Source organism: Chiloscyllium plagiosum, chromosome 10 (assembly GCF_004010195.1).
Source record: "Chiloscyllium plagiosum isolate BGI_BamShark_2017 chromosome 10, ASM401019v2, whole genome shotgun sequence".
NCBI classification, from domain to species: Eukaryota; Metazoa; Chordata; class Chondrichthyes; order Orectolobiformes; family Hemiscylliidae; genus Chiloscyllium; species Chiloscyllium plagiosum.
This window is the reverse complement of record NC_057719.1, coordinates 6,327,515-6,351,319: the sequence shown is the minus strand read 5'-3', so window position 1 is coordinate 6,351,319 and position 23,805 is coordinate 6,327,515. Positions and strand designations below refer to the sequence as shown.

Genomic DNA, 23,805 nt, shown 5'->3' with positions numbered 1-23,805 from the left:
TCAAAACAGCCGAGAGGTCTTTTGTTTTATGACGTTGGTTAACAGATAAGTATTGATCAGGGCATCCTGCTCTTGAGAAGAATGCCCCTGCAATCTAACATCTACCCAAGGAGACAGGCTGGGATCTCAGCTGCCTATCTTATCCAAAGGATGGCACTTTTGACAGTGCAGCACTCCCTCGGGGGGACGTCGGCCTGAAGTTATGCGTTCAGACTCTGAAATGGGCCTTCAACCCAGCATCTTGGGGCTCAGGGGCAAGAGTGCTACCGACTGACAAAAATAACATTGATTTGTTGTGACCATTTTAAAACAGATTTCTCTGCAGTCTTCTGTCAAAGGAAGATTTGGACAAAACTGCAGCACTAAAAGTATCTGGAACGGGCGGCCAGAGGTGATGGTGGAAGGGAGTTCACTTTCGGCAATTGAGAGACATTTAGACAGGTACGTGAATAGGATAGGTATGGAGGAATATGGATGAAACACAGGCACCTGGGACTAGTTTAATTGTGAAAACGAGGCAGGTTGCTGTAGATCTCTGTAACTAAAAGCACAGATTCCTTGCCATTTGTTAGATTGGCTCTACCTGCTCTCTTCTACCTAAGAGGATATTTCATGAGCAGATTGAATCATTTGAACATTAAGACTGTATTTAAATAGCCTCATTACCATCTCAGGACACATGCTGTTTTCACAGTCCATTTGCTTTCAGTGAAACTCACCATAATCTGCACACTTAAGTTTCTGCAATTGTATTTTTGACCTTTATAGAGTAGAAGTGTTTTTGTTTCGCCAGCTGGGAATTGCAATATTACACCCTTGCCGCATGGTTGAAGTGATTTTTAAACAAGAGAATGTCACATTGAACACTGAAGAGTCACGGCTGCCAGTTTCCTCAGAGCGTCTCATGTTCTGCCAAAGAATCCGCACTTGCACAGGGTTTCTGATGTTCCGCCAGTAACGGCAACGCAGCAAGTAGGAGCTGCTCCGAGAAGCCTTTACCAGATGGTGGGAAGTAGGGTGGCATCCGTCTTCAGTGGAAGCACGATAGAGATAAGTCACCTTTTATACAGCTTTCCACTCTGCAAACCAGGGGCATGCAATTCATTTATTATTGACCCCTTCTGTGCCACAATCAAATTGAATTTCCCCCCACCACCCTCAACTTCCCAAAAGGGTCATAAACAGCCAGTCCCCATCTGCTGTCTCTCATGCTGTTGTTTCAGAAAAGGTCTTTAGCCTCAGAACCAAATTTAATGTTTTTCCAATGGTACCAGCCTAGAGTCATAGGCTATGTCTCATGTTGATATCTGTCCCAGCAACTTATTGCAGTGTCAAGCCTGCTCAATGGCTGCAAACCCACAACCTTCCTCCTTCAGAACTGTCTTCAGCCTTGAATGAGAGCAGTCTTCAAAATCATCAGTTGGGTTTACTCATGGCACTGTGCAGAACAAACTATAAACATGAGGCTCACTTGCAAAAACTCCTTGCATGCAACAAATACGAGATGTGTGATACACAAAGCTTCTTGATGATCTTAACGTGCTAAGCCCATCCTCTCAGCAAGGTGATGGTCATCCATTTCTTGCCCCTGCGTAAACCAACAGGTAAAGCTCCATAAGAACATTACAGGAATAAAGCAACAGTGACAGTCCGAGCAGTTTACACAGGTGATTGGCAGCGCCGTACAGACAAGGTGCTAGCTTTGACCCCCGGGAGCTGTCTGTAGGATTGCCAACCCTCTCAAATTGCCCTGGGGTCTCGAAGAATGAAAGATTCATTTCCAAGGCACTCACCCAAGCAAATACCCAGAAGAAAATACATAGAGAAACTTTACAAACAAACATTTGAACACATTCTCTTATATGTTCTTTTTCTTTTGCTGTCACACATAACTGAGTGACTTTCCCACCATCCAAATCACCGTGACTTTTTTTTGTGTGTTTTTTTTTCTCTTAAATACCATCAGTAATCATCCATGGAGCCAACACAGTATTTACAAGCAGGGTCTAGTATGGCAATGCAAACCATCAAAAGTGAGGGGGAGGTCGGGAGAAAGGGAAGGTGCCAAATCAAAATGGAGTTGATGGGGGAATAAAGCACTATATCTCCTGCTGAGCCCACCTCTCTCTAAAGGCATAGACAGCATTGATGGAAACTGCATGCTCCCTCTCCAAGGAACGTTATGTATCCTAAAGAGAATTGGAGAAACGGTTTGTGCAACTGACAAGTAATCATCCCGAGGTTAATGAAGGAATTATTTGTTTTCTGATTGTCGGTTTGAGATCAGCCTCTCCCAAAGTTAAAAATCACACAACACCAGGTTATAGTCCAATAGGTTTATTTGGAATCATTAGCTTTCGGAGCACAGCTCCTTCGTCAGGTGGCTAGTGGGGCAGGATCATAGGACACAATTTATAGTAATAGATCATAGTGTCATGCAACTGATACGATATATTGAACACACCTAGATTGTTATTAAGTCTTTAATCACTGAATGGGGATGCAGGTTTCAATTTATTAACATGTAAATCCCAGAACTTCTTTCAAGCCACAGGCCCAAGATAACTTAAGGTTTTATTTTTTAAAAGTGACATTTCAGCTCAGACAATGAATGAAAGGTGTGAGGTTAGGGTCTGTCTGTACCCTGACTCTGAGTCAGACTGGTTCTATTTCCAAAGTAGGAATTGATAAAATGACACATGGACTCACTGCCTACAGACTGTCCTTTTTGAACAAAATAGAAATATCTACAAATGCAAATTCACCGTATAGACTTAGATGTGTGTGTGCATGTGTGAGTGAGTGAGTGTGTGTGTGAGAGAGAGAGGGAGGGAGGGAGTGGACAAAGTTGGCAATTTAATGGAAAGAACAATCCCACACTCTCATGCACAAGGACTCAAGGTTGGGATACAGACAGACTCTAACCTCACACCTTTAATGCATTGTCTGAGCTGAGAAGTCACTTATTTTTATAAAACCTTTAGTTGTCTCGGGAATGTGCCTTGAAAGAATATTAATGAATTGAAACCTGTAATCCCATTCTAAGTGATTAAAGATTTAACAGCAATCTAGGTTTGTTCAACACATTCCATCAGTTGTGTGACGCTATGATCTTTTACTATAAATTCTGTGTCCTATGATCCTGCTCCACTAGCTACCTGATGAAGGAGCAGTGCTCCGAAAGCTTGTACTTCCAAATAAACCTGTTGGACTATAACCTGGTGTTGGGTGATTTTTAACTTTGTCCGCCCCAGACCAACACCAGCTCCTGCACATCACGCCTCCCAACGTTGGATGTTTTGGTTACCCAATGGCCAGAGTGTGAGGTGCCAAGGGCATTTGGAAACATGAGCTCATGTGGCACTGCCTCCAGGATTACGCCCGATCACAAGTGCCAACCTTCTCCATGCCAGGTAACCTCACCTCATCCAGCAGACAGTACTTTGCACTGCCTTGTGGACTAAGAAGCAGATCAGGAACTCCCCGATCACTGCCGTGCAGCTGGAATCGTAATTGAACACCCCACTGGTCCCTTCAACTCCCCCTCCGATTTTACTCCATCCCATTCCATCAATATATCTTGCCATTCTCATCTCCGTCATACACTTTTCCTGCTTTACATTAAGTACTCAACTTCCTCCTGTGCTAGTGCCCTCTTCACTCTCCCCTCTTTGGATAAAGATGTTTCCCCTGAATTCCCCACTGGATATTTGGGGCAATTTTATACTTAAATTACGCCTCCTCAAAAGGAAGTGTCTTCCCTACATCTACCCCTCAAACACTTAGCTTTTTAAAGAATGTTAGCAGGGGTCATCCCCCATGTCCCTCTTTTTCTTTTCAGGTCTTACCCCTTGCCATCTCGATGCAATCTTGGCTGATGAAATTTAGGTGCGGTCTAATTATCATGAAGGGAGAATCGTGTCCGCAAATCCAAGGGAGGGTCCCATGCTCAGGGTCAGGGGCTATGGTTTGATTTGATTTGTTATTGTCATGTGTACCGTGGTACAGTGACAAATGTTGTCTTACATGCTTTACAGGCAGACTGTACTGTACAAGTGTATCAGGGTGACAGGACAGAGTGCAGGATACAGTGTTACAGCCACAGAGAAGGTGCAGAGAGAGATCAATATTAACACTTAAATGTCAAAAGTCTAATAACAGCAGGGAAGAACTGTTCGTACGTGTATTCAAACTTTTATATCCTCTGTCTGACTGAAGAGAGTGGAATAGATTATGTTCTGATTTGGAGATGCCAGTGTTGGACTGGGGTGTACAAATTAAAAATCACACAACACCAGGTTATAGTCCAACAGGTTTAATTGGAAGCACACTAGCTTTCGGAGCGACGCTCCTTCATCAGGTGGTTGTCAACTCTGACAGCTGTGTGATTTGTAACTTCATCAGGTGGTTGTGATGAAGGAGCAGAGCTCCGAAAGCTAGTGCTTCCAATTAAACCTGTTGGACTATAGCCTGGTGTTGTGTGATTTTTAACTTTGATTATACTAGTTGCTTTTTCAATGCAGTGGGAAGTATAGATGGAGTCAATGGATGGGAGGCTGGTTTGGGTGCTGGAATGGGCAGCTTTTCCAACTCTATGTTGTTTCTTGTGGTGTTGGGAACAGCAGTTGCCACACTACACTGTGATGCATCCAGATGGGATGCTTTCTATGGTGCATTGCTAAACATTTGTAAAGTAGTGCATTTTGATGCTGATGATGGAAAAGCTAAAAGCCACAGGGGGTAGGGAAAGAATCCTTTGACTGAAAGGCAACACAAATTGCCCTTCCAGTCAATGAGGAAGGCAATGGGGCCAACTCCCAAACAAGAAAGTACTAAAGAGAAGGGGGGAGTGAATTCTAAATCACTTCATTGACTTTGGGAAGTCTTCAGGTTGTAGGAAGAGAGGGGTCACCAATGGATTTGAGGCTTGGAGCTAGAACGCGAGAAGGTGATGTCAACACAGAGGTGAAATAGGAGAGAGGACAGATAAAATCAAGAGTCTGTGGATTAAGTGTTTCACAACAATCAAAGGACCATGACCAGAGTGGAACTGATAAAATAGAGTTTGAGAAAAGATCTGTTGGTGAGAAAGAACACAGAGATTAGGAGTGGTTATGGATGGCAAACTTCAAAAGATGTCGGAAGGTCTTCTCAAATACAGGAACAATGTGGATGGGCTTTGGCTTTTCACCGAGTCAGGAGATATTGAAGGAAGACAAAGTGCTGGTCAAGATTTCTTCACGACAGATTTAGCAGCAGAAGAGACAGTGGCACCCTATCAGAGATTGCAGATGGTTTTTCATCACTCACCTGTCATCTTCCCAAATCAAGAAGCCTCCTTAAAGTTACAAAAGCATTAAAAGTAGGAACAAACTGAATCTAAACCAATATACAGCCAAGAGCCACTGGTGGGAATTGGAGGAAGATGTGTTCATTTATGAACACTGGCCATTTCAGTCACTCATCTCAATGTGGTCCACTGTAGCAGTTACTGTTGGACATACATCACCTCAATCACTTCAAACTGGATTCTCCGTCTGTCTTCTTTAGCTCTCCTTCTGACAACAACCTGCAATCAGATAATGTCATTAACAGTCAACATGCCATCAGCTCCCATTTCTTCCACTTCACTTCGTCACAGAATAGAATCCCCACAGTGTGGAAACAGGCCCTTCGGCCCAACAAACTCCACACCAACCCACCGAAGAGTGAATTACCCAGACCCAATCCCCTACATTTACTCCAGACTAATGCACCTAACCTGAACACCATGGGCAATTTAGAATGGCCAATTCACCTGACCTGCACATCTTTGGACTGTGGGAGTAAAACGGAGCACACACAGAGAGAGAATGTGCAAACTCCACACAGATAGTTACCCAAGGCTGGAATCGAACCCGGGTCCCTAGTGCCGTGAGGCAGCAGTGCTAACCATTGTGCCACCATGCTGCCTAGATCCTGGATCGATATCCTCTTGTGTCTGTTATGGTTCATGCTGAGGCTCTCGCTTCCCTTCCCTTCCCCCAGACGCCAGGTGAGCTGAGAGAAGGCAGTAGTGTGGTGATAATGTCAGTACCCTCGGCTAATGTTCTGGGGATGTGGTTTCAAATCCCACTATAGCTCATGGTGAAATATGAATTCAACAAAAACTTGAAATTAAAAAAATGAATTTGATTATCATTAAACACCTGTGGAGGTGTTATTCCTTCCCATATCAATGTACTTATGCTTTACATTGCTAATGTCCTTTAGGGAAGGAAATCAGCCATCCTTACCCAGTCTGGCCTACATATGACTCCAGACCCAAAGTAATGCGATTGATCTGAACAAGGCTAGACAAGGCAAATGTAGGAAGGAAGTTCCTGATGACTGAGGAACCCAACCAGGGTCACAGTCAAAGACTTTGAGATTGGTCATTTAGGATTGGGATGAGGAGAAATGTCTTCACCCAGAGAGTGGTGAACCTGCGGAATCCTCTGCCACAAAGCAGTTGAGGCCCAAAAATTGAATGTTTTCAAGAAGTAATAAGGTCTCATTCTTAAGGCTAAAAGGATCAGTGGTATGGGGGAGAACGCAGGAACAGGATATTGAGTTGGCTGATTAATCGTGGTCAAAGTGAAGGGGCTGAATGGCCTACTCTTCCTATTATCTACCTTTCTAACTGCCTTCAGGGCAGTTAGAGATGGACAATAGGTGTTGGCCAGCCAACAATGCTCATATCCTTGGAATGAATGAAAAGGAAATGCAACACTTGCAGGCCCTGGGTGTCAGGTTGAATGAGGCCAAAGGTCAGTCTTTCCCCTCAGATGTCTCCTGCTCTTCTGCCTCTCCTGCATTCCCGATGTTCATCAGTCCGGCTCTGCCTGCTAAATGAATTCTGGACTTCTCTCCCTAAGTCTCACCACCCGCCCGCCCACCTTTAAGGTGCTAACTCCTACCAAATCTTCTGCTCTCATTTGTTGATATCTCATGCGGCAAGGTACCAACATTTGTCCCAATAGCATTTGCAAAGTGTCTTAGCCACTTTGTACCATGGTAAAAGGCGTTACGTAAATAATTGTTGTGGTTGAGAGAGAGAGAGAGGGTATGTTCTTAGCTGCAATCTGAACTTTGGATCAAACTATGAGAGGAACTTGACTTTCTAATTCAGACCAGTGATTCTTCCTTTTCCAAATGGGGTAGTAATCACCATCTCCTGTCTAAAACATTAAATGGGAAAATGCATTTTTTAACAATCCTTCTTTAGAAAATAGAACAGCAATTTGACAACTATTTCATTGATGAAACCAATTAGAGATAACAATCACTGTTGACTGAACTGTTCTTAAAATGATTCATGATTTTTTTTCTAAACATTGGTTTGTCGACGTGGGGAATCACTGGTTAGGGCAGAATTTATTTGGCGAAAGAGGGTACTGCAGATTAGAGTCAAGATTAGAGTGGTGCTGGAAAAGCACAGCAGGTCAGGTAGCATCTGAGGAGCAGGAAAGTTGACATTTCAGGCAAAAGCCCTTCATCAGAATTTATTGCCTGTCCCTAATTGCCTTGAAAAGGGAGGAGTGGTAAGCGGTCTCCTTCATCCACTGCAGGTTTGGGATGTAACTGTATCCACGCTATCCCGGGTTCTGAAGAGGGGTCACTGGACCCAAAACATTGACTCTACTTTCTCACTCCACCAAAGTTGCCAGACCTGCTGATATCCTCCAGCAATTTCTGTTCTTGTTTCAGATTTTCAGCATCTGCAGTTTTTTTTATTTTCACATTCACAATGCTGTTCAGGAGGGAGATCATAATCCACCTCCCCAAATAGTTCACAAATCATACCTAATACGATCAGCACACGGTCAAATCAGCGCTCCGACCTGATTTACAATGCACGACAGTCACAAAGTATCTTACTATTTTAATTTTTAAAAGTATAGCTTCTCATAACCAGAGGAGTTTGTTTCCTCTCCAATTCTGTAACAGAGTGCGTACTCCCTCAGAAATGAATATCTTACTGACATCTTGCAGAACTGTCCAAATCCAGTACATTTTTCTCCGTGTTACTTAATCAGATGAGAAATTTCCAAATTGCAACACAATTTAAAAGTGAGGGCTTTTCCATGATTTTAAGAATGAATCTAACCAGAGACTGATATGAATCGAAAATATTGCAAATACACAGCAGGGCATGCAGCCTTATAATGGCACTTGGCCAGGGACTGGCTCCATATTGCACCCAGGTCCTACAGCAGTCTTCCACCTCCCCTCCTACTGAAGGATGATGTTCTCCACTGTGACCACTACCAGGGGAGTATTCAGGAGTGATCACCTCAATCGTGCAGGACTCTTTTTAATTGCTGTTGATTCAGACAAATTGCTTGACTTTTCTCCCCTCATTTCCCTCACCGGCATTTGCGATACAGGCACCTTTCAATCTCAAGGTTCCAGGTTCGAGTCCCACCCACTCCGGAGGTGAATTTCTCCTCCCTGGGAGGCAATAGGCCCAGAGCTGGAAAGGGAGCCTAATGGAGTGGGATGGTGGTGACACTCAGAACACAGGCTCCCCACAGTCCAAAGATGTGCAGGTTGTGTAGATTGGCCATGTGAAATGCAAGGTTACAGGGATAGGATGGGATACTCTTCAGAGGGGCAGTGTGGACTTGATGGGCCAAATGGCCTGCTTCCATACTGTAGGGATTCTATAGTTTGATGATTCCTCCTGGATTAAGTTCCCTGGATGGGCCAAGAGCCAAGCTAAACTTTCTTGATCTGCTGCCAATCAAACTCTTAAGACATCAATGTTAGGAGCTCTCATGGACCACATAAGGTGCCATTCCCAGCTGGACCGCAATGATCTCAGTTCTGGTTGGGATGGGAAAGGATTGGTCCACCTTCCCGATATTCACCAATGCAGGCAGGCTGTCAGTTTGGTGGGAGCTCTGATCCCGTGATAATCAAGAGACGGGACACTGGGCAGGAGCCCTGGGCACTGACGGACGGTTGATCATCATAGAATCCCTACAGTGTGGAAACAGACCCTTCAGCCCAACAAGTCCACACCAACCCTCTGCAGAGCAACCCAGCCAGACCCATTCCCCCTGACTAATGCACCTAACCTACACATCCCTGAACACTGTAGAGCAATTTAGCATGGCCAATTCACCTAAATTGCACCTCTTTGCGGGAGGAAACCAGAGCACCCGGAGGAAACCCATGCAGACATGGGGAGAATGTGCAAACTCCACACAGACAGTCGCCCAAGGCTGGAATCGAACCCGGGTCCCTGGTGCTGTGAGGCAGCAGTGCTAACCACTGTGTCACTGTGCCACCATGCCACCCTAAAGAAATGGTCTTGCACACATTCACCTTTTGATGCATTAGATACATTGCTAATTGACCTGTACACAGATGTTATTATACACCTCTGGGTCAAGTGGGACTTCTACCCAGGTTCCCCTGGCTCAGAGGTAGGGACACTACCAATGTACCACAAGAACCACAAGTACCCTTGCAGACTGAGCTGAATAATTTACCAAACTCTACATCTTCATTATTGCCTTAACCAGTTAAGGTTATTAACTGTAAATAAACAACAGGTTAACCTACCCTCTTTAGAACATTTCCATTGATAAATATGAAACAAAATACCAGTCTCTTCGAAGCTGATCATTACACCCCTGGATTGTTGGGATATCCCCATCTAGTTCATGAGCTTTTGGGAAGGAAATCTGCTGTCTTTATCTGGTCTGACCTGCATATGACTCCAAATGTGATTGACTCTGAACCGCCCTCTGAAATGACCAGCAAGTCACACATTTGTAGCAAACTGCTGCAGAACAAGATGTGCTGTGAGTGTCCCTACACCCCACAGACTTCAAGATGGTGACTTGCCAATATTTTCTCAAGGACTGGTATAGATGAGCAGCAAATTCTAGTCTGTCCATTCAAATTCAATGAATTGATTTTTCGAAAGAAAAACCCATTGAACAGGTCAAGAATCAGGAAGAACGTGTTTATCGAAGGGGAACTGTCGATGCAGGATTGAGCTGGGGGTGTACTTACAAACACTGCAATCCCCGTTAGGATAGCCAGGGCGATGATAATGATAATGGCTGCGAAACCGGGTGAAATGGTCTTCATGTTGATTCGAGGAGGCTCATTGTCAAAGAACCAAACCTGTACCGACTCCCTTTCAACCTGCAGACTCTTTCCATCCACTTCCAGCGTGAATTTGTTCATCTTTAGCTGCAACGTGAAGACATTGGTGAGAATAGCAAAAGAGAAACTGGTTAGGTAGTGCATTCTGAGGTCTGTGCGCTTAACTTAAAGCAGCCAAATAAAAGGAGGTCAGATGCCCAAAACATTAACTCAGGTCAGGTTGAAACAGAGAAGATGGAATTTGCATTTACATACTTCCTTCATGACCTCATGTCAACTACAACATTTAGAACGCCCCTGGATGGGCTTATGAATAAGGAGGGTTTGGAGGGATATGGGCCAAATGCTGGCAAATGGCACTAGATTAGGTTAGGATATCTTGTTGGCATGGATGGGTTGAACTGAAGGATCTGTTTCTGACATGTACAACGCTATGCCTCCATTTCCTCTGGATGTTGCAAAGTATTTACAATTAACAATGTGCCTAACGGACGTAGAAACTGTTATAATGTAGGAAATGTGTGTCAATGGGAAACTGGGAAATGAGTCCATTCACAAGCACTTCATTGCTAACTAGTGATTGTGGTTCGAGGTTTATTTAGAACTTAGATAGTCAGGTGGTGGAGGTTGCATAATTGGAGCTTAGTGTTTATAAGATTATAAGCTTTATCCACAGGGACGCATGTATATCACACAGCCTCAATCTATGCCTGCTCTGTCATCTGCTCCTGTACAAATTAGCACAACAAGTGACCCACTTCAACTGAGGACAATTAAGTGCTGACTGATAAGGAATGAATAGATTCCTTCTCTCTCTCATTTTGAACTACAAAAATTTCAATGGAAAATCCATATCTTCAAAACCCATTGTACAACTTATGACTATCCTTCTCAAGTTATTCCTTTATAAGTACTGCTAGACAGCACTGATGATGGCCCCTCTATTACTTTACTGATGATCCAGATGGGACAGTAATTGGCCAGGTTGGGATTTAATCTGCTTTTTGTGCTCAGGTCATGCTTAGGCAATTTCCCACGTTGTCGGGTAGATGCCAGTGTTCTAACTGTACTGGAAGAGCTTGGCGAGGGGAGTGGCAAGTTCTGGAACGCTGTCAGGGCCTATTGCCTTTGTAGTATCCAGCGTCTCCAATCATTTCTCGATATCGCGTGGAGTGAATCAAATTGACTGAAGACTGGTATCTGTAATGCTGGATGCCATTGGAGGAGGTTGAGATGGATCACCCACTCGGCACGTTTAGCTAAAGGTTGCTGTGAATGGTGATGTTTATAGACTGGTCCTACCTCTATAATGCCCTCCTACACTCATTATTGAGCCTGGGTTGATCCCCCTGTTTGATGCTCAGGATAGGATGGGGGAAATGCTAGGCCAGGAGATTACAAATATTGGTAAAATAACATTCTGCTGCTGCTGCTGATGGTCCACAGTGCCTCACGGATGCCCAGTCTTGAGTTGCTAGATTTATTTCAAATCTATCCTATTTAGCACGGTGATAGTGCCACACAACACGATGGAGGGTATTCTCAATGTGGAGACGGGACTTTGTCTCCATAAGGACTGTGCGATGACTTCACCTACTGATCTTAACAGATCTTAACAGTTCATTCCTCTTGTTAGTTCCCTCATCCCCACCTGTTGGAGACCCAGTCTAGTAGCGATATCCTTTAGGACTCAGCTGGCTCAGTCTCTAGTGGTACTTCCACTCAGATGCATTATGTGTCATAGAAACATAGAAGATAGGAGTAGAAAGAGGCCATTCGGCCCTTCAAGCCTGCTCCACAATTAATCACAACCATGGCTGATCTTCCAACTCAATAGCCTAATCCTGCTTTCACCCCTTTGATCCCATTCCCCCCAAGTGCTACATCTAGCTGCCTCTTGATACATTCAGTGTTTTGGCATCAACTACTTCCCATGGCGACATGGCCTTGCTTCCCTCCGTTGTTTCGCCAGTTGAGAAGATGGCGGACGGTGTGATAAGTAGAAACCAGTTGGAGGTTTTCTTGCTCAGATTTTACTCGATGCCACAAGATTCCAGACCCGATCTTCAAGATTCCCAGGTGTTACTCTGGTGGCTTTGTCCTTTTGGTGGAACAGGTCATACCTGTGGATTATGATGACCAATGGACGTGGAAGCAGAAGTACACCATTCGGCCCATCGAGTATGTTCCGTCATTCAATGAGATCATGGCTCATCTGACAATGCTCAACAGCACTTCCTTGCCTGTTCCCTATAACTCTCAATTCCTTTACGGATTAAAAATCTCTGTCTCAGCCTTGGATATACCTAACAATTGAGCATCTCTGTGGTAAACAAATTCCACAAATTCACTATTCTGTGAGAGAAGAAATTCCTCCTCATTTCTGTCTTAAATGCATGACCTTTTATTCTGAGATTATGTCTAAACTCTACCTCAAAGGAAAACATCTTTACTGCATCTAACTTGCCATAACCTCTAAGAATCTTATACATTTTCATAAAGCTTCCTCTCTTTCTTATATACTCCAACGAACAAGTCCAACCTACTCAACATCTCCTCATCTCACCATACTTGATATCAGCTTAGTGAATCTTCTCTGAATTGCCTCCATTGCCAGTTCACAGTAACCTAGGTGTACTCTAGTGTTTTGTGTAATATTAGCAACGTGTCCCTATTTTTATACACTGTTTCCTTTTGAAATAAAGACCAAAAGTCCATTTGCTTTTGCTGTCACCTGCTCAAACTGGATGATTTATGCACGAGGATTCCCAAATCACTCTGCTTTCTGCAATCTTTCTCCAATTAAATAATATTCAGCTCTTCTATTCTTCCTGCCAAAGTACATAACCTCACAGTTTCCCACATTATATTGCATCTTAATCTGTTTATATCCCTCTGCTGACTCTGTGCTGTCATCACCACTTGTACTACCACATACTTTTGTGTGTTTTGCCAACTTCAATATACTTCATTCACTTTCCTCATTCGAGTCATTGACAGATATTCTAAATAATTGTGCCCCTGATCCTTATGGCACTAGTTATAGCTCACCATTCTGAAAATGCAAGGTGAGGATAATGTCTGGGGCATTATCTCCAAAGTGTGTTAACATGAATAGCACAATGTTTGACTAATCTGTGGCTCAGCTGAAAGACACAGAAACTGTCCCAGCTTTGCACAAGTGCCCAGGTGATCCCAGATGTTAGGAAGGAGGACACTGTAGGGTCAGTGCCAGGTAGTTCATTCCTATTTGACTTTTCTGTAAGATTTAGATCCATCTGGATGGTTCTATAATCCCTTTCAGAGCTCCCTACCAGGAGCTGAGTCCCTAAGAATCACCCAAGTTTTTTCTATTTGACTTATTATTGTCACGTGTACCGAGGTACAGTGACAAGTGTTGTCTTAACGTGCTTTACAAGCAGATTGTACTGTACAAGTGCATCAGGGTAACAGAACAGAGGGCAGAGTATTGTGTTACAGCCACAGAGAAGGTGCAGAGAGAGATCGACATTAACATTAAACAGGCCCATTCTAAAGTTCGATAACAAGAAACTGTTCTTGAATCTGTACGTACGTGATTTCAAACTTTTTTATCTTCTACCTGACAGAAGAGGGTGGAAGAGAGTATAACCGGGACGGGAGGCAAATTTGATTATGTTGGCTGCATTTCCGAAGCAGAGGGAAGTGTAGATGACCAGGTAAAGATGGCAATTTTCTTCCCTAAATGACATTAGCGATGAATCGGTTGGGTTTTTTAAAACGAGGAGAAAGTGAGGTCTGCAGATGCTGGAGATCAAAGTTGAAACTTTATTGCTGGAACAGCACAGCAGGTCAGGCAGCATCCAGGGAACAGGAGATTCGACGTTTCGGGCACAGGCCCTTCTTCAGGAAGGGCCTGTGCCCGAAACGTCGAATCTCCTGTTCCCTGGATGCTGCCTGACCTGCTGTGCTGTTCCAGCAATAAAGTTTCAACTTTTTTAAAACGACAATCCTGTAGTTTTATGATGATCAGTTTCTTATTCCCGAATTATCAGTTGGTTGAATTTACATTCCCCAGCAGTTGTGGTGGGATTTGAGCTCCTGTCTGCTGATTATTAGCTCAGGTCTCTGGTAACATAAGCCCAGGGGTTTTTTTTTTGAGGTAAAATGTGATGGTGGATTGAGCACTGGGAGGGAGAATCAGGAGCTGTACTCACATCTCTTTCAATGTAATAGGCCACAGTGGAGATGTCCGTTGGGTCCTTTGTCCCATTCTCACTGAGTCGGATGCTGATTTCCCGGGATATTTCATGGACCTGTAACGGAGAGAATAGGGAGACAGACTGTCAGTTCTACCAGGAGCTGAGTCCCTGCTAGTATCTGATGGTATAACAGCAGTTAACAGGGTGCTGTTACTACTGTTTTCGAAAGAATTGATCAGTTTTCCACGTGCTAATCTGGGAGGCAGGTTGATAAGCTTCCACTATTACAGTCACAGACTCATTGAGATGTACATTAGATTACTTACAGTGTGGAAACAGGCCCTTTGGCCAAACAAGTCCACACCGACCCGCCAAAGCACAACCCACCCATACATTTACCCCTATACCCAACACTACGGCCAATTTAGCATGGCCAATCCACCTGACCTGCACATCTTTGGAATGTGGGAGGAAACCAGAGCACCTAGAGGAAAGCCACACAGACACGGGGAGAATGTGCAAACTCCACACAGTCAGTTGCCTGAGTCGGGAATTGAACCTGGGTTTCTGGCGCTGTGAGGCAGCAATGCTAACCACTGTGCCACCGTGCTGCACGGAAACAGACCCTTCGATTCAACTCATCCATGCCAACCAGATATCCTAAATTAATCTAACCCCATTTGCCAGCATTTGTCCCATATGTCCTCGATTCTTTCTATTCACATACCCATCCAGATGCCTTTTAAATACTTTAATTGTACCAGCCCCCACCACTTCCTCTGGCAGCTCATTCCATACACGCACCACCCTCTGTGTGAAAAAGTTGCCCCTTTGGTCCCTTTTAAATCTTTCCCCTCTCACCTTAAGCCTATACCTTCTACTTTTGGACTCCCCCACCCCAGGGAAAACACTTTGTCTGTTTACCCTATCCATGCCCCTCATGATTTTATAAACCTCTATAAGGTCACCCTCTCAGCCTCCGACGCTCCAGGCAAAACAGCCCCAGCCTGTTCAGCCACCCTCCAACCCTGGCAACATCCTTGTAAATCTTTTCTGAATCCTTTCAAGTTTCACAACATCCTTCCTATTGTAGGGAAATCACTTGCACACAGTATTCCAATAGTGGCCTGATCATGAATGAGACCATGACCATTTTGCAGAACACCTCCATTCCGTCTGTAGGAATCAGCCTGACTTTCCAATTAATTGCCACTTCAATCCAGCTTGCTCCCGTTTTAACATTTCCATCCTGTGCCTGCTACAGTATTCCAATGAAACTCTATGCAAACTGGAGGAAAAGCACCTCATTTTCCACTTTGACACCTTACAGCCTCTCAGACTGAATATTGCATTCCACAACTTCAGAGCATGACCTCTGACCTCCATTCTCCGTCCTCCTCCACGTGTCTTGCTTATGCCTTCTTAGCTTAGCTCTCAGCAAAGTGGACCCTTTCCTTCTTTACACAGTCTTTGGAGAAATTTCGATTTTTAGACCCGAAAGGTTAATTGATACTCCCACACAAGAATTAGAAGGCAGGTTCCAACTTTCTATGAAGTTTCAAGACTGGTGTCTGTAGACTCTCTGCAGGCATCTGTAGGAGATAATGTTGAATGAACGTTTTGCCTTTTTTTAATGTTTGTCTGAATGCCCTGTTTTAAGTAAGGTTCAGGTATAGTGACTGCATTGTTAGACTAGTTACTCAGACCCCACCACTGCAACTTGTGAGGTTAAACTCAGCTTTTCAAATGCTAAATAAGTCTGAGATAAATGACTAATAACAGGAATAGCAGAAATACAAAACTACAAGATTCTGTTAAATTCCCATCTGGTTCACTAATCGAAAGAATTCTGTGTTCCTACCCAGTCTGGCCTACATGTGACTCCAGACCCACAGCAATGTGGATCAGTGAACTGCGCATGGTGAGGAAAGAGAGATCACACGCACAGTGAGACACATCCTGAGGTAAATTGAGGCCCAGGATCAGGGCCCAGCATAAAATAGAGTCATCACTTTAAACCACAAGTTCATTGGTTGAAGGTAGCTATTAGTTTGACTATGTATTATTGGTTACTTTCAGATTGTAGGTAAATAGAGGAAATATTTACAGGCTATAAACTAAAGCCTGAGTAGGAATTTCTTTAAAAATCAAAATAAGAACTAAGTAATTAAAATAGCGATGCAGGGCCAGGCGAAATGTTGTAACTGTATGATGGGGGAGCTGATAGACCCCATTGTAGTTCATAGTGACCACATCTGGAGCAAGTGCTGGTTGCACAAGGAATTCCAGTTCAGGAACTTCCCCTAGCAGCTCATTCCACACATGCACCACCCTCTGTGTGAAAATGTTGCCCCTTAGGTCCCTTTTAAGTCTTTCCCCTCTCACCTGAGCCTATGCCCTGTAGTTTTGGACTCCTCCACCCCAAGGAAAAGACCACGGCTATTCACCCTATCCATGCCCCTCATGATTTTATAAACCTCCACCCCTCAGCCTTTGATGTTCCAGGGAAAACAGCCCCAGCCTGTTCAGCCTCTCCCTATAGCTCAAACCCTCCAACCCTGGCAACATCCTGGTAAATGCCTTCTGAACCCTTTCAAGTTTCAAGAGGTAAAGACATGGCTCAAAGATTGGTGGGAGAAATGGGTTCGGGTTCATGGGACATTGGCACCAGTACTGGGGAAGAGGGGAGCTGTTCTGAAGACAAAAAAGTGGAGTTGAAGCCCAAGTTAAGCCATGATGGAAGTTGAATGATGGAGCAGGTTTGATGGACCAAATGGCCTCCTATTTCCTGGGAGCTTGTGAATGTAAAAATATAAAATTTGCCAGACAGGTCTTTCGTTGCGGGATAGGAGTGTGAAAGGGACTGTCACAGTATATTTCCAAAAAAGAAACCTCACCCTAAACAGGGAAAGTTCACCACTCAGATATTAACCCCTCCTGAATGCGCTTATCTGCACATTAATAACTGTACACCTTATGGAGTCATAGAGCTGAAGAAAGTTGACTTCTCCACCTCCTGCCTGGCTTGTTGTGTTCTTCCAGCCTCCTGCTTCTCTACTTTGGATTCCAGCATCTTCAGGCTTTTTGGCTCCAGTGGTTAGCACTGCTGCCTCACAGCATCAGGGACCCAGGTTCGATTCCAGCCTCGAGCGACTGTCTGTGTGGAGTTTGCACGTTCTCCCCGTGTCTGCGTGGGTTTCCCCCACAGTCCAAAGATGCGCAGGTAAGGGTTGATTGACCATGGGGAAATGTGATGTTATGGGGTGGGTCTGGGTGGGATGCTCTTTGCAAGGTGAGCATGGACTCAATGGGCCAAATGGCCTTTTTCAGCACTGTAGGGATTGTATATAATACCCTTTCAGCCACTGACAAGCCTTTGGAGTGCAGGTCTTGTCATGATGAAGGAAACTGGACAATAATGTTGGACACAACAAGATCCCATAAACTAACATCCAACAAACAAATCAGATGAAAACAATGTACTGCGGAGGCTGGAAATCTGAACTAAAAACAGAAAGTGCTGCAGAAACCCAGCAGCATCCCTGGATGCAGAGAGTCACCCAGTTAATGTGTTGAGTCTGGAGTAACTTCTTCTGTTCCGATTCTTCTGTTAAGCGACCTGTGGGTAATGTTTTATTTGCTTAAAGAATGCAGACCTCATTTGTTAGACCAGTATTTATTGTCTATCTGTAACTGTTCAGGAGCAGTTAAGAGTCCACCACATTGCTGTGGGTCTGGAGTCACATGTAGGCCAGACCAGGTAAGGACACGAGTGAGCCAGATGGGGTTTCCAACGATCAGCAGTGCTTCCATGATCACCATGAAACTCTTAATTCCAGATTATTATTGAATTCAAATTCCAATATCTACAGTAGCAGGATTCAGACCCAGGTCCCCGGAACATGAGCTGGGTTTCTGGATTAATAGCCTCGCATTAAAACCACAAGGCCATTGTGACGGACTAATGCAGACCAGGATACCTGAAAGATTCCTCACGCTGCCCTGAATAGTACTGTAGGAACTTGTGAATAGGACTCAGATACTTGCCTTGATTTCCAGGATCTGAGTTGCCTTTAGTGTGTACTCTTTAACCAGTTTGATGGCCACCTTCCTGAAACACAAGAAATAAGTCATCTTCCTGAGTCCCACTTTGAATTTCTCTGTGGTTAGTTTGGAAGTGGGGCTTCACGTTGAACAATGGGATTAACCTCCTGCAATATACAGGGACTACAGCAGGACAGAGAAATTTTCTTTGAGCTGGGACTCTACTCTCGCGCAAAGAAAAGGCTTATGTTTTTACAAAAATGAACAGGCAGATGAAAGGCTTGTGAGGGGAGGGGAAGATGTTCCTGTTTAGGGCGGAGTCCAGAATTAGAAGCCAAATAAAATCCAATCAGGGGTTAAGGAGGAACGTCTGTACCCGGAGAGTGGGCAAAACGTAGAAGATTAGATTAGGCAGCATCCGAGGAGCAGGAAAATCAACATTTCGGGCAGGGAGCCTCCGGGATGGAGAGATAAATGGGAAGGGGGTGGGGCTGGGGAGAAGGTTTTATTGGTAGAGGGATTGAGTCCCGGAGCCGTGATGTCATGCTGCAACTGTACAAAACGCTAGTACGGCCACACTTGGAATATTGTGTACAGTTCTGGTCGCCCCATTACAGGGAGAATGTGGAAGCATTGGAAAAGGTGCAGAGGAGATTTACCAGGATGTTGCCTAGTCTGGAGGGAGGGTCTTAGGAGGAAAGGCTGAGAGACTTGGGTCTGTTCTCATTGGAGAGAAGAAGGCAAAGGGGGGATTTGATAGAGACATACAAGATGGTCAGAGAATTTGAAAGGCTGAGAGACTTGGGTCTGTTCTTATTGGAGAGAAAAAGGCTAAGAGGGTATTTGATGGAGACATACAAGATGGTCAGAGAATTTGATAGGGTAGACAGTGAAAGTTGTTTTCCTAGGATGATGATGTCAGCGTGTACGAAGGGCCAGAGCTGCAAATTGAGGGGTGATAGATTTAAGACAGATGTAGGTTCTTTATGCGGAGGGTAGTAAGGGCGTGGAATGCCCGACCTGCCAATGTAGTTAACTCAGCCACATTAGGGAGATTTAAACAATCCTTGGATAAGCACATGGATGATGATGGGATAGTGTAGGGGGATGGGCTTAGATTAATTCAGGGGTCAGTGCAATATCAAGGGCTGAAGGGCCTGTTTTGCACTGTATTGTTCTATGTTCTATGTACACACCGGTGCACACTGGATATACAGATCCGTGTACACTGGATGTACAGAATGGTGTACACTGCATGTACAGATCTGTGTGCACTGGATGTACAGATTGGTGCGGACTGGATGTACAGATCGATGTGGACTGGATGTACAGATCGATGTACACTGGATGTACAGATCCATGCGGACTAGATGTACAGATCCGTGTACACTGGATGTACAGATCCGTGTGCACTGGATGTACAGATCAGTGCGCACTGGATGTACAGATTGGTGCGCACTGGATGTTCAGATTGGTGCAGACTAGATGTACAGATCCGGGTACACTGGATGTACAGATCGGTGCGGACTGGATGTACAGATCTGTGTGCACTGGATGTACAGATGTGTGTGCACTGGATGTACAGATCCGTGTACACTGGATGTACAGATGTGTGTGCACTGGATGTACAGATTGGTGCGGACTGGATGTACTGATGTGTGTGCACTGGATGTACAGATCGGTGCGGACTGGATGTACAGATCAGTGTGCACTGGATGTACAGATTGGTGCAGACTGGATGTACAGATCAGTGTCACTGGATGTATAGATTGGTGCAGACTGGTTGCACAGATCCGTGTACACTGGTTGCACAGATCCGTGTACACTGGATGTACAGATCGGTGCGAACTGAATGTACAGATCCGTGTGCACTGGATGTACAGATATGTGTGCACTGGATGTACAGATCTGTGTGCACTGGATGTACAGATCTGTGTGCACTGGATGTACAGATATGTGTGCACTGGATGTACAGATCGGTGCGGACTGGATGTACAGGTGTGTGTGCACTGGATGTACAGTTCGGTGCGGACTGGATGTACAAATCCTGTACACTGGATGTACAGATCAGTGCGCACTGGATGTACAGATTGGTGCGGACTGGATGTACAGATCCGTGTACACTGGATGCACAGATCCGTGTACACTGGATGCACAGATCAGTGTGCACTGGATGTACAAATCGGTGTACAGTGGATATGCAGATTGGTGTACAGTGGACTTGCAGATTGGTGTACAGTGGACAGTGGGAAGGTACTGGAACTCTGGTTAACATTCATTCCTCCACCTGTCCTGCGATAGAGCCCAAGTTACTCGATACCATGTGAGCACGTCGAGAGATTCCAACCCAACTCACCGCCGGAGAGCCTGCTCCTTCATCTTTAGGAAGACAAACTCCACTTTAAAGCTGAAATCGATCTGGATGAGACTGTGGGAGAACAGGGAGAGGTAGCGTTACTCATTTCAGCCTCACGTGACAGGCTGACCATTTGATTTCCTCCTAAAAACATTTGCCCCTGAGCAAACAATACTGAGAAAGGTCAGGAGTGGGGTTTACGATTAGACTGAAGCAACTTTTCTTGATTTAGTCCATCCTGTTACTCAGGGACACCATGCCCCCCTATCTATTAGCCAGTTACCTTGTCCCATTGAGGGAGAACTTAGAAAGGGTAATACCTCACATTCTCATTGGCAATGGGATTTGAGGGGGAAACCAACACAACATTTCACAGGTTTTGTGATTGGTCCATTATGGATTTGACAACCTGTGACTTTTAATCTCTTGGTTTTTACAGAAGGTGAGTGTTGCTGGAATTGAATTGTGCTGTTGACAATATTTATCAATATTGGATTGCCAAGTGCCAAGTGGGCGGCGCAGTGGCCCAGTGGTTAGCACTGCTGCCTCACAGCGCCAGAGACCCAGGTTCAATTCCCGACTCAGGCGACTGACTGTGTGGAGTTTGCACATTCTCCCCGTGACTGCATGGGTTTCCTCCCACAGTCCAAAAATGTGCAGGTTAGGTGAATTGGCCATGCTAAATTGCCCATAGTGTTAGGTGAAGGGGTAAATGTATGGGAAAGGGTCTGGGTGGGTTGCTCTTCGGAGGGTCGGTATGGATTTGTTGGGCTGAAGGGCCTGTTTCCACACTGTAAGTAATCTAATCTAAAAAGAAAGGGGCAATTGACTGATTTATGATCATCAGTGAGGCCTGTGGCATTGCTGATTTGCTGGAATTTCACCCAGACAGCCGTGGGCGGCACGGTGGCACAGTGGTTAGCACTGCTGCCTCACAGCGCCAGAGACCCAGGTTCAATTCCCGCCTCAGGCGACTCTCTGTGTGGAGTTTGCACATTCTCCCCGTGTCTGCGTGGGTTTCCTCCGGGTGCTCCGGTTTCCTCCCACAATCCAAAAATGTGCAGGTTAGGTGAATTGAACATGCTAAATTGTCCGTAGTGTTAGGTGAAGCGGTAAGTGTAGGAGTATGGGTCTGGGTGGTATACGCTTCGGCGGGTCGGTGTGGATGTGTTGAGCCGAAGGGCCTGTTTCCACACTGTAAGTAATCTAATCTAATCTAATCTAATACTCTGTACAGAATAGCAGCATGTTGAACAGTTCACCCATTTCAAATTAAACTAAACCATGGAGGGCTCAGTCATCCCTGGTACATTCTCCATGACAATGTGTCAACCAATTGGCAGCCTTTTCTCAAGCAGTATAAATTGTTGCTCTCTCTGAAATTTGGCATTCTTGCATGTGTCCTGATGAGTGCACGATGGAAACATCTCGATAGTACATTTCTTCTTTCACCAATTATTTTTGTTCTGAATGAAGTCAGCCACCATGCAACTCAAACGGGCTATACACCAGAATATAAGACATAGGAGCAAGAGTAGACCATTCAGCTTGTCAAGTCTGCTTCATTATTCAATGTAATCAGAGCCAATCTTCAGTTTCAAACCAACTTTAACAATTAATTACCCCAAAGGAGTTTGTGGTAGCTGGAGATCACTTGGTCCATCACTGTCCCACTTGGCAATGGTAAGTGAGTAATGGTCATGAAAATTTAAATTAACAATTGGAGGCTGAGGAGTGACCTTATAGAGGTTTATAAAACCATGAAGGGCATAGGTAGGGTGAATAGACAAGGTCTTTTCCCAGGGTAGGGGTGTCCAAAAGTACAGGGCATAGATTTAAGGTGAGAGGGGAAAAACTTAAAAGGGACATATAGCACAACTTTTTCACGCAGAGGGTGGTATGTGTATGGAATGAGCTACCAGAGGAAGTGGTGGAGGCTGGTACAATTGCAACATTTAAAAGGCATCTGGATGGGTATATGAATAGGAAGGGTTTGGAGGATTATGGGCCAAGTGCTGGCAAATGGGGCGAGATTTATTTAGGATATCTAGTTGGCATGGACGTGTTGGACTGAAGGGTCTGTTTCTGTGCTGTACATCTCTATAACATCTCCAGGGGCAGATAAAGAGTGAAGCCGCTGTTGAGTAGAATGCACTGATACTGTTACAGAGAGTTCTGCTCTTTACATAAGGTAAATGAGACCACATCCAATCCGTTGTACCAATGTGCATACTCTGTGCTTATCACCAAGAGCTCTGCACACTTTGGAAAGCATGGCTCAGGAGAAAAAGACTCAAGCTGTTATATAAAATGCAGTTTGTACTTGAAAAGGTTAACTGACATGATGAAATGAGCTCCACCCCATTAGGATAGACCACCCCACTGTTCCAAGGAGTAGCTAACCAATGTATGTGCTTGAGTGCTCCAGTTCTCTTCTCATTCATTCTCAATGTGGGCACAATGGCTGGACCAGCCATTATTGTCTATCCCAGTCTGATGGCAGTTGAGCCAACAACATTATTGTGGGTCTGGAGTGACCTGTAGGATGGTAAGGATGGCATATTCCCTCCCTAAAGGAACTTAGTGAACCAGATGGGATTTTCCTGACGATCAGCAAATGGATTCACATTTGTCATTAGATTCTTCAATATCCACTATCTGCTGTGGTGGGATTCAAACACAGGTCCCCAGAACATCACCTGGGTCTCTGGATCGATGGGTTATCATTAGGTTATCTCCTCCCCAGTCAATGTGTTAGCATTATTGTAGCGAACAGTAATGTGTAAGCGTGCAATTCTGGTCTCCTTCCTATCGGAAAGATTTTGTGAAACTTGAAAGGGTTCAGAAAAGATTTACCAGGATGTTGCCAGGGTTGGAGGATTTGAGCTATAGGGAGAGGCTGAACAGGCTGGGGTTGTTTTCCCTGAAGTGTCGGAGGCTGAAGGGTGACCTTATAGAGGTTTACAAAATTATGAGGGGCATGGATAGGATAAATAGGCAAAGTCTTTTCCCTGGGTTCGGGGAGTCCAGAACTAGAGGGCATAGCTTTAGGGTGAGAGAGGAAAGATATAAAAGAGACCT

The 23,805-nt window shown here is 44.7% G+C and overlaps 1 protein-coding gene across 1 annotated transcript in view; it reads right to left on the bottom strand.

Moving 5' to 3' along the window:
- Positions 1-1,410: 1,410 nt before the first annotated feature.
- The window catches only part of LOC122553358 (epithelial cell adhesion molecule-like), a 27,276-nt gene continuing 4,881 nt past the window's right edge, over positions 1,411-23,805 (bottom strand). Inside the window, exons 2-7 of the mRNA XM_043696955.1 lie at positions 20,725-20,796; positions 18,372-18,435; positions 14,340-14,438; positions 10,048-10,230; positions 5,510-5,569; positions 1,411-1,588 (exon numbers count right to left, since the gene is read on the bottom strand). Of these exons, the coding sequence (XP_043552890.1) occupies positions 1,535-1,588; positions 5,510-5,569; positions 10,048-10,230; positions 14,340-14,438; positions 18,372-18,435; positions 20,725-20,796 (532 nt within the window). The 3' untranslated portion in view covers positions 1,411-1,534. The remainder of the gene's footprint in view (positions 1,589-5,509; positions 5,570-10,047; positions 10,231-14,339; positions 14,439-18,371; positions 18,436-20,724; positions 20,797-23,805) is intronic.